Below are 15,254 nucleotides of genomic sequence, written 5' to 3' on the forward strand. Positions count from 1 at the left end.
ATATAAGATACGTATACAGTTTAAGTCCTTTAAAACATGTATAAAACGTTCAACCAGCATAGACAGCAAGTATTCAGATAATATGCACACATAGCACGTAGTTTATATAAAATACTTCATATCTATGTGTAAGATGAAAGGGACTATGCACTCACCTGAAAGGTGGTGAGTCGGCACACGGACAGCACTTCGTTACTCTTAAAACAATTATCCCTTTACGAAACCTAGTATCATTACCACTAGAGTTTAGTCTAACGCTTGACGAGACTAATTTAATAGTCTAGCTATTATTACTATTATATAAGCGTTAAATAACACTCAATATAACTCATAATAATAGCCCAAATAATTATTTTAAGGTCCTAACAATGTTACTATAATTAAATAAAATCTATATTAAATATACTATAGGCGTAGCTCACTTACAGCGGGTTTTTATTAAAAATCGGGCTTCGCTGGAGCAGCGTTTCCGAGCCGAAGGCTTTTCTTCTCGGAGCCGTCGGGCGCTCCGGGGCTTTCTTCTCATGATAGGGAGGTTCCCTAGACTTGGGAGGGGTTTAGGGAGGTTAGAGAGAAGTTAGAGAGAGAAAGAAAGGCTTATGGTGTGAAGAAAATATGAGGAGTTCACCCTTATATTTATAGGAAGTGTATAGTAAAGTAGTCTCCAAGCTTCGTCCGTAACTTTTGCGTACGAGCTCCGTTTTTGTCTGTCTTTTTACTGTTGAGTTCCTATTAATGAGATCTTCAACTTTCATTTAGACCTCGTTAGCTAATTCTCATTCTATCTCGGATTTACAAAACTGTATCAAATTCGCCGCGCTCGAAAAGTAGAGACTAAGCTTCGTCCATAACTTTCGCATACGAGTTCCGTTTTTGTCTGTATTTTTACCGTTGAGTTCCTATTAATGAGATCTTCAACTCTCATTTATACCTCGTTGGCTAATTCTCATTCTATCTCGGATTTACAAAACTGTATCGAATTCGACGCGCTCGAAAAGTAGGGACTAAGCTTCGTCCGTATCTTTCGCATACGAACTCTATTATCGACATTCTTTATATCCATGCGTTGGTATTTACGAGTACTACAACTTTCATTTAGATCCCGTCGGCTAAAAATCGACCGATCTAAAATTCAGATTTCGGGTTGTGCACTACTATGCCAAATCTTAGAAAAATCATAACTTCCTCATACGAAGTCAGATTTGGGCGTTCTTTTTATCGATGTTCTTAGTTTAACATATTCTACGACTTTCGTTTAGATCGCTAAGGCTAAATCTCGCTCTATCGTAAATTCACTATTTACGCTTCCCGGTATCGTGTCGGTTCCGTCGCGAAACTTCAACGGGTCATAACTTCTTCGTTATAACTCGGATTTCGGCATTTTTTATATGTACGAAAACCTTGTAACATACTCTACAACTTGGTTAAGATTATTTATTCTAAATAATCTTTTGTCGAAAAGTCGTTTTCGACCCCTATTGCCTCTAATTGACTAGCCCGGATCTACAGGCGTTACATCGGTATAAATGATGAACTGCACTCCATATAAACAGTGCCTCCAAATCTTGAGGGCAAACACCACTGCCCTCAGCTCCAGGTCATGTGTGGGGTAATTCGCCTCGTGAGGCTTCAACTGCCTCGAGGCGTAAGCAATCACTTGTCTCCTATGCATAAATATCGCACCTAACCCTGAAATCGATGCATCATAGTACACCACTAAATCATACAACCCCTCAGGTAGTACTAGAATCAGAGCCTCGCATAACCTCCATCTCAGGGTCTCAAAAGCCATCTGCTGATTTGCACCCCACCGAAAAGTCACATTCTTCTTGGTCAAGCGAGTCAATGGCACAACAATCTTGGAGAAACTTGAATAAATCTCCAGTAATATCCCACTAAACCCAAGAAGCTACAAATATCTGATGCATTCCTCAGCACTTCCCACCGCATCATAGCCTCGACCTTGGCTGGATCAACCGAAATACCCTCCTGATTGATGACATGCCCAAAAAATTGTACTTCCCGCAACCAGAAATCACATTTGGAAAACTTTGCATAAAATTTATCCACCCTCAGGGTCTCCAATACCTCCCTCAAATGTTGCTCATGATGTTCCCTGGTCTTAGAGTAAACAAGAATATTATCGATAAAAACAATCAGCGACCGATCCAGCATCGGCCTACACACTCTATTCATGAGGTACATGAACGCTTCTGGGGCATTGATGAGCCTAAGCCGCATCACCACAAACTCATAGTGCCCATACCGAGTCTTGAAAGCCGTCTTCGGTATATCCTCATCCCGAATCCTCATCTGATGATACCCAAACCGAAGATCAATCTTGGAAAACCAAGACGCACCCTGTAGCTGATCAAACAAATCATTGATCATCGGCAACGGATAACGGTTCTTCACGATTAGTTTGTTCAGTTCCCTATAGTCGATGCACATCCTATGGGATCCGTTCTTCTTTTTCACAAAAAAGATTGGTGCTCCCCACGGGGAACTGCTCGGACGAATGAACCCTCGGTCTAGCAGCTCTTGAAGTTGTGTACATCACTCCTGCATCTCTAGTGGTGCCAACCGATATGGTGCCTTTGCTATCGGAGCGGAACCCGACACCAAGTCAATGCGAAACTCCACCTACCTCTCCGGAGGCACTCCTAGTAACTCTTCGGGGAAAATGTCCTGAAAGTCTCGTACCACTGGCACACTGCCCACATCCGTCATGGTCTCTACTCTCGTATCTGAGACATAAACCAGAAATCCCATGCAACCCTGCTGTAAAAACCTCCTATCCCTCGCAACCGAACAGAGGGTCAGTCCCTGCAAGGCCCTCTCACCATGAATAACCAGTTCTCCCCCACTTGGGGTTCGATCCCTGGCCAACTGGAGCTCGCAATGAATCATGGCCCCGTTGGCCCCCAACCAGTCCATCCCGAAAATCACTTTCAACCCTCACAGCGGTATAGAAACTAGATCAACACGGAACCTCTCGCCCAATACATTCAGGACACAGCCCTGATATATACCCTCGTAGTACTAACAGTGCGGTCGTCTGCAATCTCTACCTCGAGCAGGGAATCCAAGGTCCCCGGTGCGTCCCCAAACTTCTTGCTAAGTGCAAGTGACATAAATGATCGGGTAGCACCCGAATCAAACAAAACATGAGCAGACATACCATTGACCAGAAAGGTCCCTATACAAGCATAAATACACATAAGTCATATAAATAAGAAGAGTAGAGAATAATAGACGCGTACAAGCCACAACGTCTGCGCGGCCCGAGCCTCCTCGGTAGTCAGTTGAAACGCGTGGCTCTTCACCGCCAGGGAATCCGCCTTAGCAAGGTGGCTATTAGTGATCCTCGGTATGGCGGGTGTGAGTACCGCCACTGCTCCTCCCCCTCCCTACAACCTTGGACAGTTGGCCTTTTTATGGCCAGTCTGGTTGCAGTGGAAACATATCAAACCCTTCTTGGGGAAGTCCCTAATCACGTGGCCTGTCTGACCACACCCAAAACATCTCGAGCCACTCGTCCGACAGGCTCCACTGTGCGGCTTACCGCACTTGGCTCACCGGCCCCAGCCCTGTTGGCCCCTGCTAGATGAATCCGAGGTCTTAGGCTTTTTAGCCTGACCTACTGTTGCCTGAGCCTACTCAGGCTTCCATTTTGTGCGGAAATCCAACTCCATCTCCCTCTCACTGGCCTTCTCCACCATCTCATTTAGGGTTTTACACCCCATAAATCTCACAAACTCCCGAATATCATCCCTCAGCATAGAATGATATCGATTCCGCCTCATCTCCTCATCAGTAGCATACTGTGGGATCAACAAAGCTCGTTCTCGAAACTTGGCAGTGATCTCTGCCACAGTCTCGGTGGTCTACTGCAAGTCATGAAACTCCATCACTAGTCATTGCACCTCAATAGGTGGTTCTAACTACGAATCAAATCACCGAACAAACTCATCCCATGTCATCTCAGCCACCCCGGCTGGTCCCACCTGACTAGTAACTTTTCTCCACCAATCTCGGGCCCTATCTCTCAGCATGCAAGAAGCAAACCCAATCTTTGCCGCATCCGAGAAAGAAATCGTACATTGGGCGTTCTCGATATCCGCCACCTAGCGTCGGCTGACAATGGGGTCCCTGACCCCGAAAAACTCTGGCGCCCCACACGCCTTGAACTCCTGAAACGAGGGAGTTCGGGTCCCAACCTGGCCCGCAACAATCTCCGCCCTAAAAGATCAAAGCCTCTCCTCCATGATCTCCATAATGCCCTCTTTGACCGTCCCAAAATGACTGGGTAGCATCAAGGATGCCCATGGTAACCTCGGCTACATTGAGCTCGTGCAGCCTCTCATCATTGATATCAGTGGTGTCGCCTAATCCCGCCCCGGATCCAAATCCCGATCCTGATCCTCCTACTCCAAATCGTGTCATCACCATGTTGTACTGAAATATCATAAATCACAATGATTAGGATTTCCATAAAAGGGATTTTCCCGCACAGGTCCTCCTTAAAGTCGTCAGATCTAACAGTGGTTCAGGTACAGGTCTTGCGCTTCCAGTAGTACGGGCCCAATACTACCTTCCACACCCACCTATACCTTTCCCCACTGCTCTACCTAATAACTCCAATTCGTCCCACAACCCAAACCATATCCCACAACTACCACGTACATCAATCTCAGTTTGTCCTCGAATTTACTCTACTTATATCAATCAAACCAATCATAACAGGTTGCCTTTATGCATGCAAATTGTACACAAAAAAAAGATCAAATAGACTTTTGAATAAAATATTCTACCCTAGGACCACAACCAAACAAGGAATAGGAAATAAGGCCAAATCAATCATTCTGAGGCTATAAGCTCCTAACCGTATACAATTTTAAAAGCATACACATACCAAGTTCCATATAATCAACAAGGTTCAGATATCAGTATAACATGGCTAACATATTGGGGAACTACTTACTTGGCTCGGCTGATCACGCGCGTTGCACTCTCATCTTCTAATTTCCTTTTTGAAAAACCCTTTTACGTTACTTTTGAAAACAATTTTACCATTTCCTTAGTTTGAGTCCCAACATACTCGAGAGTGTGCCCGAATCCCTCAAACCAAGGCTCTGATACCAACTTGTAACGACCCAAATTTTGCAAAGAATTTTTTTTTCATTTTTAATTAATAAAACACATTTGCATAAACCATGAAATATCAACATAATTGTTTTCAAATCAACATTCATTACAACTTTATTTAAATCATCATAGTGTCCCCACAATAAATTAATGAAAGAGAGATAGGATGCACGCCAAGTCATCACGCCTTTCCCTTGCCCTTGGGCTTAGATGTACCTAAAACAAATCCACAAATGGTAAGCTTGAAAGCTTAGTGAGTTCCTCAAAGCATAACCACACACAATCATATATAACATAACGTACTAGCTAAATAGCTATACAAATCACATAAGCCATGCATACAACAAATAGGGATGTCGTGGGCTCGTCCCCAAGGTCTTACTCCAGGATGCCATAGGCTCCCCACATGGTCTTACACCTAAGTGCCATGGGCTCTCCCATGGTCTTTGATAGGAAGCCATGGGCTCTCCACATGGTCTTACATCCAAGTGTCATGGCTCTCCCATGGTCTTTGATAGGAAAGCCATGGGCTCTTTACATGGTCTTACATCCAAGTGTCATGGGCTCTCCCATCGTCTTCGATACCAACTTGTCACATATAATACAAGCATACTTCCTAGCTTATACCAACTATCATACCAAATAATGCTATTAAAGTTAGGACACTACATATCATGAAGTGGGCCGGCCTTGGTGCCTTAGATCCATTGGTATGGTGAGGAAACTCACCTCTGTCTGTTGAATACGAAAGTTGCTCTCCTAACAGTGTGTAACCTCTCATGCTGAATAATAATATTAATCAATGTTAGGACCTTAATTGATCAAAGGAAACCCAAAACTCCAACCCTTCCATGAGGCCCAATTATCATTTCCTTGTTAATGGGCCCAAAGTCCATGTCCAAAATTATTGATGGGCCTTTTTGCCCAATAAGGCCCAATCAATATGTCCATGGCCCATAACAGATGAAATGACTCATAATTCCCAGAATACAACCATGTCCAATAACCAAATGAGGCTCAATAGTTCAAAGGCCCAAAACAGATTCGAGCCCAACTGTGCGTACGCTTGGCGTCCATCCTGGTACGCGCAGCGTACTGGGGTCTTGGGACTACGCGCAGCATACACTGGGTTACGCCCAACGTACTACCAGATTAAGCACTTTCTCCATTAAGTGCTTAATAATCAGTTCCTTTACGTCCAAAATCCAAATCTAAGTTTGTTAAGACGTCCTAAGGCATAAAGTTGGCAACTTTATGCCTTTGCATGCCTCATATGCACCCTAACATCTCCTTTAAGACCTTTACAAGGTCTTTAACCCATGCATGAGGCCAAAACTCCCATCAAGACTCCATTTTTATGACACTAAAGAACCAAGGGACCTCAAATCTGCCATTCCCATCTTCTACAGTTGCTTAACTCACAAATGGAGGTCTAAAATCAACCAAAGGGACAAAACTAGAAAACCCTAGCTAGATCTAGAGATTTAAGTGGAAAGGTGCAAGCTTTTTACCTCCAGAAGCTTTGCAAGATGACCAAGATGTAGATTCTTGAAGCACCAACTTGTCCCAAGCTTGCCTGACCACTTCTTCTTCTTGGGATGAACACTAAAAATGACCACAATGCACTCTTAAGGCTCAAAAAGAACCCACAAAGGATATTAGGGCTTCCAGGAATGTTTGAAGGTGAAGAGAGCTGATGAGGGTGAGGCTCAAGTGGGTTAAGGACGCTTAAATAGGCCACAAGTCCGAAATTTATTGTTTACACCCGCGGCACGTACGCCCAGCGTACATCCAGTTCCTTTGCGACCAACCATACAGAGTACGATAGGCGTACTCATAAGTACGCTCAGCATACTCAAGAGGCTATTTATATAAAAATGTAACTTCTTTGTGGGTTTCAAGTCAAACCTGGTTTAGGATGTTACATTTTAAGAGCATGACAAAACTTTGTAATAGATGAGGCACCTTTCTTGGTATTTCGAATATGATATTGAAGTTGAAGCATCTTGGACATTTTTTTATTCAAAAAAAATCATCTAGCTTGTCCCATATGTCCTTTTTTGTACAATTATCACTGGAAATTATCCACAATAAATTCGGGTCCATGATAGAATAAAACCATGAATTAAAATGCGATTCTGTAGACTCCCAATCCTCGTCTTCATCGATAGTGGGTTTGGATTTTCCATTGATGTGGCCACTAACCTTTTCACCTTTACAAATGTCAAGAAAGATGTGTCGCCAAAGCTTGCATTTTGACCCATCAACAATTACTTTGAAACTAAATTATTGATATATGTTTCTAACAGCGTAAACTAATTGATACGAAACCGGTAAGGAGCTCAAGGACCCAACGGGAGTTTACATGGGCCCAGAAACAGAAAAACCTATGAACTAAAAGACAAAACGAAGATCACAAAACTAACCGCGGGTAGAAGGATTATAGCCTCAGTACTAGACTAAAGGATCACCGATGGAGTAGCGAAAGGCGGAAATCAAGATCAACGGTAGGTAAACCGATCAAGGGAAGCAACAATGTATGAGGTTGCGCTGGAAGGGCGTTATATTCATGTAGACAACAATGTTGGCGTCCAGCTTGAAATAAATAACCATGACCCAAACATCGATTTAGTTGCTAATACATATGAAGACATGGATGATATTGATGTTAAATATGGTGGTAATGAGAGTTGGCATGGTACTGATGATGAGAGTGATAATTAAAATGAAGTCCATGATGTACTTCTTGATGATTAAGTAGTTGTGGAAGATATTAATGTGGACATGAGTAATTTTTGCAGTTTTGTTGAGAAGTAAATGAAATGAACATGGGTGATGGTGAGATGCAATAAGAGATTGAGGAAGACCATGCTAAGGTATTAGATCCTGATGTGTTTGAAACTAAAGGAGAAGAAACATAGAAAAGAATGAGGATGATTAAAAGGCTTCTAAAAAACTGCTATTTAGGTCACTTGCATGAAAAACCATTTGAGATTGTTCAATGATAAGGTGGTATTGCAAATGTTAGTAGACAATCATGTTGTTGAAACAACAAGAAACCTATATATAGCTAAAAATTATAATGTGAGAGTGAGAATTAAGTGCAAGGGTTAGCTCCACAAAGCGATGGGAGTAGACCACCAATAGGAAAAAAAAGTAAATGCTAAGGGGAAAAAGGAAACAAGTTGCCCCTGGGTACTTCTTGTTTCTAGAATTGAAGTTATAACAAACCCACAATTGTTTTAGAAGCTTTTCCATGAGAACACTCGCAAATTTTCCACAAAAACACGGAACCATGTTTTTAGAAATTTGAGAGAATTTTAGGAAAAAGAGAAGAAGGCGTTGGTGGAAGAACTTGAGATCTTTTGAGAGTGGGGGGGAGGAGAAGGGTTTAAATCACCTAATTTATCATTAGAAAGATGGAATGACAAATTTGAACCTCATTGCATGAGGGTCGACTAAGTCTAAAAGTGGACACTGTTGGCCAAAAGAACCTGAGGAGCAAGTTTTTGAAACCATGGAACCAAACACATTGGCCTTTTAATAGTTGTCCTGTTTAGAAAAACCGCATACAATCACATAATTTTATCTATATTAAATAAAGTTGGTTTAATAACCAAGGGATATCTATATATGTAAAATTTGTATATATTCTTTGTAAAAACGTTATATGTGGATTCTACAAGTGTTATTCAAAGCTTATATGTGACGTTTATTTGGTTCTGGGGTACTAATATATTATTAAACCATCATAAAAAATATTACATATTTAGAAATAAATTATCGATGCCAATTTATCAAAACTATTTCTATTTTTGGAAATTCATGGTTTAATTTAATCATTAATGTATATAGATAGTATTGTCTTTATTAATTTAATTAGTTTGACTTTAAAAGGATATTTTTCCATTAAAAAACACATTGTAATCAACAAAAACAAACAACTAAAAAGAGCCACCCATTGGAAGATCTAATAGCCAACTTCCTTAATCCATTACATCATGCATAAAAGCCAAAAATCGATCCACGACAACGGGGGCCAGATGCTAACATTACCAAATACACCCTGTTAATCATATATATTTAATTAACATAAGCTTTGTTTCCTTTTGAAACCAAGGATTGATAAGATAATCAAAACAATGATGACTCAATACATGATATGATATTTTACGTTTTCCTTTGTTTATATTTTATCGATTATAGTATAAACAAATACAAAAGGAAAGCTTTTCCCCATAACTCACAGATAATCCATAGGAAGATCCCAGTGTTCTTCATCATCAACAACGGGTCTTTTCTGGGGTTTCTGGGTTTGACCACTAGACCTTCTTCTCCTGTCCTTTCGGTATTCAGATTGCCCTTCAAAATCCGAGTAATCATCAAGATCTTCCATTGAGTACCCCACTTTCTGGCCACCCCAAAACCCCTAAATTCATCAAAATTTTCATGTTAAAAATCCCAAATTATGAAGAAAAAAAAAATACCATGGTTTGCTATAAAATGATTGATATTCGACAAACTGTAAGACCCCGTTTTGTTAAACAGGAAAGGACAGAACAGAACATGACTGTAAGATCTCGTTTGTTAAACAAAACAAGACATGGCATGACAGAACATGACATGACATAACATGACATGACATGACAGAACAGGTTGTATTACATTTACCTTAGTAAGCCGTTGTATGCGTGAGGCTGCAGCTTCATGCACAACAACTGTATCGGATACAACTTCAAGTACATCTTCGACCAGCAACGCGTAGGTGCTCACCTGTTATAAATCGCACTCTAATTTTTCCATCAAAAGTGAAGAAAGGGCAAATAGGTAATTTAAACTATGTGAGAGAGACCACCATCTACTTACCAAACTTGATGGGATGATGGATATTCCAAATGAATCGAGCTCAAGCGATTCTATTGCCCCCGAGTTTATATTAAAAGTATACCCTCGCACCTAAATACATGAAAATTAAAGTATTGGTTTTATAAAAGAATTATTCATATTGTTAAAAAATGAAATAAAGAATTGACGATGATCCTTGGGATAAAAGGCTTACCTTTCCAATATCTCGTCCATTTGGTGTCACAACATTATATCCTACCTAAGGAAAAGCAACTTATCAGGGGTAGAATCGTAAAGATGTCTACTACTTCCTATTCCAAAGAATTAATTATTAATTTTAAAGAATTAATAATTGATTTTAGTAAAAATGACGAGGGTAAGCATACTACCAGTGTTTCTAGTCCAACCATTTGAAACTCATTGTCCATCACACTCTCATCCTCGACTAGCACAACATCACCAACCTGTTCACATGATTTGTACAAACAACTGAATTTTCTTATAAGTTTTGTTCACATGATTGGACATTTTTGCCCCTCAAAGAACAATAACAATGATTTAAGATAAGTGTAACAAATGTTTTTAAAAAAGTTAAATGGGTTAGATTAGACGAATGAAAAACTGCTTACCTGCCGTGTATCCTCCAAAAAGAATCCTTCCTGTTCTCCAGAGAGTAGATTTGGTCTCACTTCTACGATCACTACCATCCACTATGAAGGAAATAATATTACTTTATGTACCAAAGATATATTTAAAAAACCATATAAATATTAAATACATAAACAAAAGCATCTTGAAATGTTAGTTTGATGTACATGGACATATTTGATGAGCTGTAAAGCTTGGCATTGACTACAATGGAACTACTCAAGTGGTTCAGAATGCTAGTTGCTATGTATCTATAGGGTTTTAAGTGAAAGGCTTCTTCTCGAGGATTCTGCTAATTTGGCTCAAGCTTTCACTGTGAACTGCAATCTTCATGAATCCAATCCATATTGGTATGTAGACTCTTGGGCCACGGCTCACATGGCTCCATCTTCTGCATCAGTTGACTCATCTCTTCCTTATCATGGAGATGATAAAGTTGCTTTTGGTAACACTAATATGCTTCCTATCTCTCGTATTGGTACATTCACAGTTAAACCCAATCTCAAACTGAAGAATGTTTTTATAGTTCCACATCTTAAAAAGAAACTTCTTTCCGTGAGCAAGCTAACTAATGATTACCAGGTTGACTTTCTGTTTTCTCGGTCTTTTTTTTGCCATTCAGGACACGAACACCAAATCAATTCTCGCAACCGGAAAGCATAAGGATGGGCTATTCGTGTTTACATACGGGACCTCAGGCTCTAGCTGCATCAGTTTCTTCTCCTATTAAAGCTTCATTTGAATTATGGCACAAACGGCTTGGACATGTTGCTTTTGATGTTGTTTCAGTTTTAAATAACCATGGACATTTGCTACTTAATTCTATTTTACCAAGACCAAATATTTGTTCATCATGTGCACTCTCAAAACACCATCGTTTGCGTTGCCCTTTCAATTAAATGAAAAGCGATCTTTACATGTTCTTGACAAAGTTCACTGTGATTTGTGGGGACCCGCTCTCGTTACTTCCGTTCATGGCTATCGATTCTATGCATTGTTTGTAGATGACACTCAAGATTTTCTTGATTTCATCCGTTGAAAACAAAGTATGGTTTTTTTTTTAAGTTTTACAAAACTTCTTACAGTTTGCTCAAACGCAATTTTCTTGTAAACTCAAAGTTTTTCAAAGTGATGGTAGCACCGAGTTTTTGAATCATCGTGTTAGCAAGTTATTTCTTGATAATGGCACTCATCATCAGATGTCTTGTCCATACACTCCACAGCAAAATGGAAGTGTAGAACGCAAACATCGCCATCTCACCGAAACTGGCCTCACAATGCTGTTTGGTGCCAATGCACCAGCAACTTTTTGGGTGCATGCCTTTTCTTCGGCTGCTCATGTCATAAATCGCCTCCCAACCAAGTTTTTAAACAACAAATCACCTTTCGAAGTTCTTTTTCATTCGGTTCCAAATTACAATAACTTTAAGGTATTTGGTTGTCGTGTTTTTCCTTACGGCCATACTCCGAACATAAACTCGCACCGTGTAGCATTGAGTTTGTTTTTATCGGTTATTACACATGCTACAAAGAGTATAGATGCCTCGATCCTTTTACATATCGAGTTTTCATAACCCACCATGCCCGTTTTGATGAAACCTCGTTTCCCTTTGCAGGAACAACAACACCCGCTGATCTTGCAACTTTATTTTTGTGTTCTTATTGGATGACTTACCTCATATATCTTCTTCCCAAACAGCCCCTGCTACTCCACATACCGAGACCCCTATCCTGTCGAAAACCTCCATGCCTTGTGCCTCCTGTTTGCATGATACTACCCCCACAACACTACCTACCATCATTGAATCTACCACCACCACTAACGTTCCACCACCTTCAACACCGCCATCTCAGTCACCTCCAGCTACACCTACACCATCGGTCTCTTCTATACCATCGACACACCCGATGACTACCAGGCGTAAAGCGGGCATTGTTAAAACCCGACATCTTCTCAATCTCCTTGCCATTTCTCCCACTCGTTTGCACGATGCCTTATTCGCAAACAACAAACCTTGCGGTTTTAAATCCGCCACCAAACATCAACACTGGTGTCGTGACATGTCTGAAATCCAAGCGCTTCATCAAAATAACACTTAGACTCTCGTTCCACGTCCGCCAAATCAAAATGTGGTTGAATCCAGATGGGTTTTTTGAACCAAGTATCATGTTGATGGAACAATTAATCAACATAAAGCACGTCTTGTAGCTCAAGTCGATGGCACCTTCATCAACTTGATGTGAAAGCCACAGTACAGATTGTTCTTTCCTTGGAAGTCACAAATCGATGGCACCTTCATCAACTTGATGTGAAGAATGTGTTTTTAAATGGCCATTTTCGTGAAGCAGTGTGCATGAGCAACCTCCAGGATATGTTGATCCACGTCATCCCACTCATGTGTGCCGCTTAAACAAAGCTCTTTATGGTCTTCGCCAACCTCCGCGAGCCTGGTTTCAACGGCTTATCGCATTCCTTATTACTCAAGGTTTCAACTGTAGTCAAGCTCACACATTGCTCTTTGTCTTTCATCGTGGATCATGCCTGTTTTATCTCTTAGTCTACATTGACGATATTATCCTAAACGGAAATCATGAGCCATCCATCCAACGTTTCATTACTAACTTAAAAAATGAATTTGCCATTAAATACTTACGTAAATTAAGCTACTTTATTGGCATTGAAGTCTCTTACACTGCTAATGGCTTGTTTCTTAGCCAAAGTAAATATGCTCATGTCATTTTAAGTCGTGCCGGTCTTCTTGATTCCAAACCCGTTAGGACTCCTCTCGCAACCAATTATGTCTTCACGACCGGGGGGGGGGGGGGGGGGGGGGGGGGGGGGGGGGGGGGGGTATTGGAAGATAAAATCAGATCCTAAATTAGTTAGTCAACTAATTATTGTATACCATGTATAGTTCCTATACGTTCGTTGTAATCTGTATTTATACTTATTATTCTCATCAATAATATTCTCAAGGAAAACATTATTAAACCCTAATAGTTTCATTCTAGAAGATAACAGATGAAATAGTTTCGCATAAAACCCAGTAATGACATGAAACCATAATTAAGTCTAGTTTAACAGTTATGGAAAATAGCATATAGTTGAAAGTCGAAAAGGGGTTTGACTCACAGTATTAGTATCCACCCAAAGCTGTGAAATGAACCCCAAACTAAGAGCAGATTGGATGCTTATCACTTGTTTTGCAATTACACTTGACCTTTTCATCAACTGTTTCCCTTTCCTTATAACCTTCACTTGATTGTTATTATCAACCTCTAATTCTTTCGATTTCCCATCGACAGCATCTTCTGTCTCTCCAATTTGGACCAAATCCTCTTGTTCTCCTTCGTTCTCTCTCAAATTCGTATCAAATGGAAAAGAATCGCTGTCTTCGTCGTCAATTCCACTCAATTGGAACCCGGGTTTTGTTGCTTCTCTCTCTTTAAACTTCAATTCATCGATAAGCCGATGTTCTGATGATCTTGAGCTTGAAGGATTTGAACTTTGACTGATCTTTAAAGAAAATTTCGTGGGCTTTTTTCTGTCACAAGCAAATGAACCCAAAAGGGAGATTGTATGAACTGAAGATGGAGGGAAGCTGATGCGATAGTAAGGAGAGAGAGAACACGCAGTGCAATCACACATGGTGATGACTCCAAAGTTGGTATTTTTGTTGGTGATCTTTCCTTGTTTCTTTGGATGAGACGAGTTGAAACTTGAAAAGAAATTAATAATTAAAAAAAAAAAAAAAAAAAAAAAAAAAAAAGGACAACTATGACATGGTTAGGGCTCGTGGATTGTGATTTTAAACATTACTTTTTATTTTTGGATAATGAGAATCAAAATAGGCGGATGATGAGATGGTCATGACTCATAAGGTTAATGACTTTAATTTTGTTTTCTCTCACGAACATTTCGTTATTTTTATTTTTTACGCATTTAATTATTAGATTTATTAGTTTATAACTCATAAGAACTACAGTTATAAAATTAATTAAACTTTCATATTAAAAAATCAAAATTATTAATCGGTTATTTTAAATCAATTATTACTTAAGAAATATTTTTTTAGTTATATAAAATTATAATCATTGATTTAAATAAATACGTGAAGTTATATCATCTTATACTCTGTATTAATTTTATTTTATTTTTTAATCTAATGTTATTAATTAATATAATTAAAATGAAAATTTTAAAATTTTAATGTAATTAAGGTGAGAAATTTAAAATTTAAAATTTAAAATGGATAATTAATATGTTGACAAGTGGCATGATAATGAACATATAATATTAATGAAGAGTTCTAATTTAATGGCATTTGTCAATAGGAGAATAATGTAACATTCCATTGTTCAAGTAGCTTCAAATTCATCCCTTGGATTTTAATTATGTCATTTTAGCCCTTGGTTGGAAGGAAATGGCAAGAAAGGACCATGCATTGCAAAGGTGGCAGTTGGGTGAGTACGCCCAACATAAGCTGGGGTACGCCCAGCGTAGAAGGTTAAATGGCCGCGGGTGTTGGAGGCGTACGCCCAGCGTATGCTCAGTGTCACTAAACACTAATTTTAGGGTCAAGCACTATATAAAGAACATGAGGACTTGAACC

The 15,254-nt window shown here is 39.8% G+C and overlaps 1 protein-coding gene and 1 long non-coding RNA gene across 2 annotated transcripts; one reads left to right on the plus strand and one right to left on the minus strand.

Moving 5' to 3' along the window:
* Positions 1 to 9,200: 9,200 nt before the first annotated feature.
* LOC111876126 (uncharacterized) lies at positions 9,201 to 14,389 on the minus strand. The gene is made up of 7 exons (XM_023872659.3): positions 13,775 to 14,389; positions 10,623 to 10,703; positions 10,383 to 10,457; positions 10,208 to 10,252; positions 10,015 to 10,104; positions 9,820 to 9,921; positions 9,201 to 9,577 (listed from the first exon to the last, which is right to left on the minus strand). The coding sequence occupies exons 1-7, from the start codon at positions 14,288 to 14,290 to the stop codon at positions 9,392 to 9,394; spliced, it is 1,095 nt and encodes a 364-aa protein (XP_023728427.1). The 5' UTR covers positions 14,291 to 14,389; the 3' UTR covers positions 9,201 to 9,391.
* LOC128128399 (uncharacterized) lies at positions 10,906 to 11,565 on the plus strand. The gene is made up of 2 exons (XR_008226301.1): positions 10,906 to 11,086; positions 11,264 to 11,565. It is a non-coding gene; the product is annotated as an uncharacterized LOC128128399 (long non-coding RNA).
* Positions 14,390 to 15,254: the final 865 nt, after the last annotated feature.

Source organism: Lactuca sativa, chromosome 9 (assembly GCF_002870075.4).
Source record: "Lactuca sativa cultivar Salinas chromosome 9, Lsat_Salinas_v11, whole genome shotgun sequence".
NCBI lineage: Eukaryota > Viridiplantae > Streptophyta > Magnoliopsida > Asterales > Asteraceae > Lactuca > Lactuca sativa.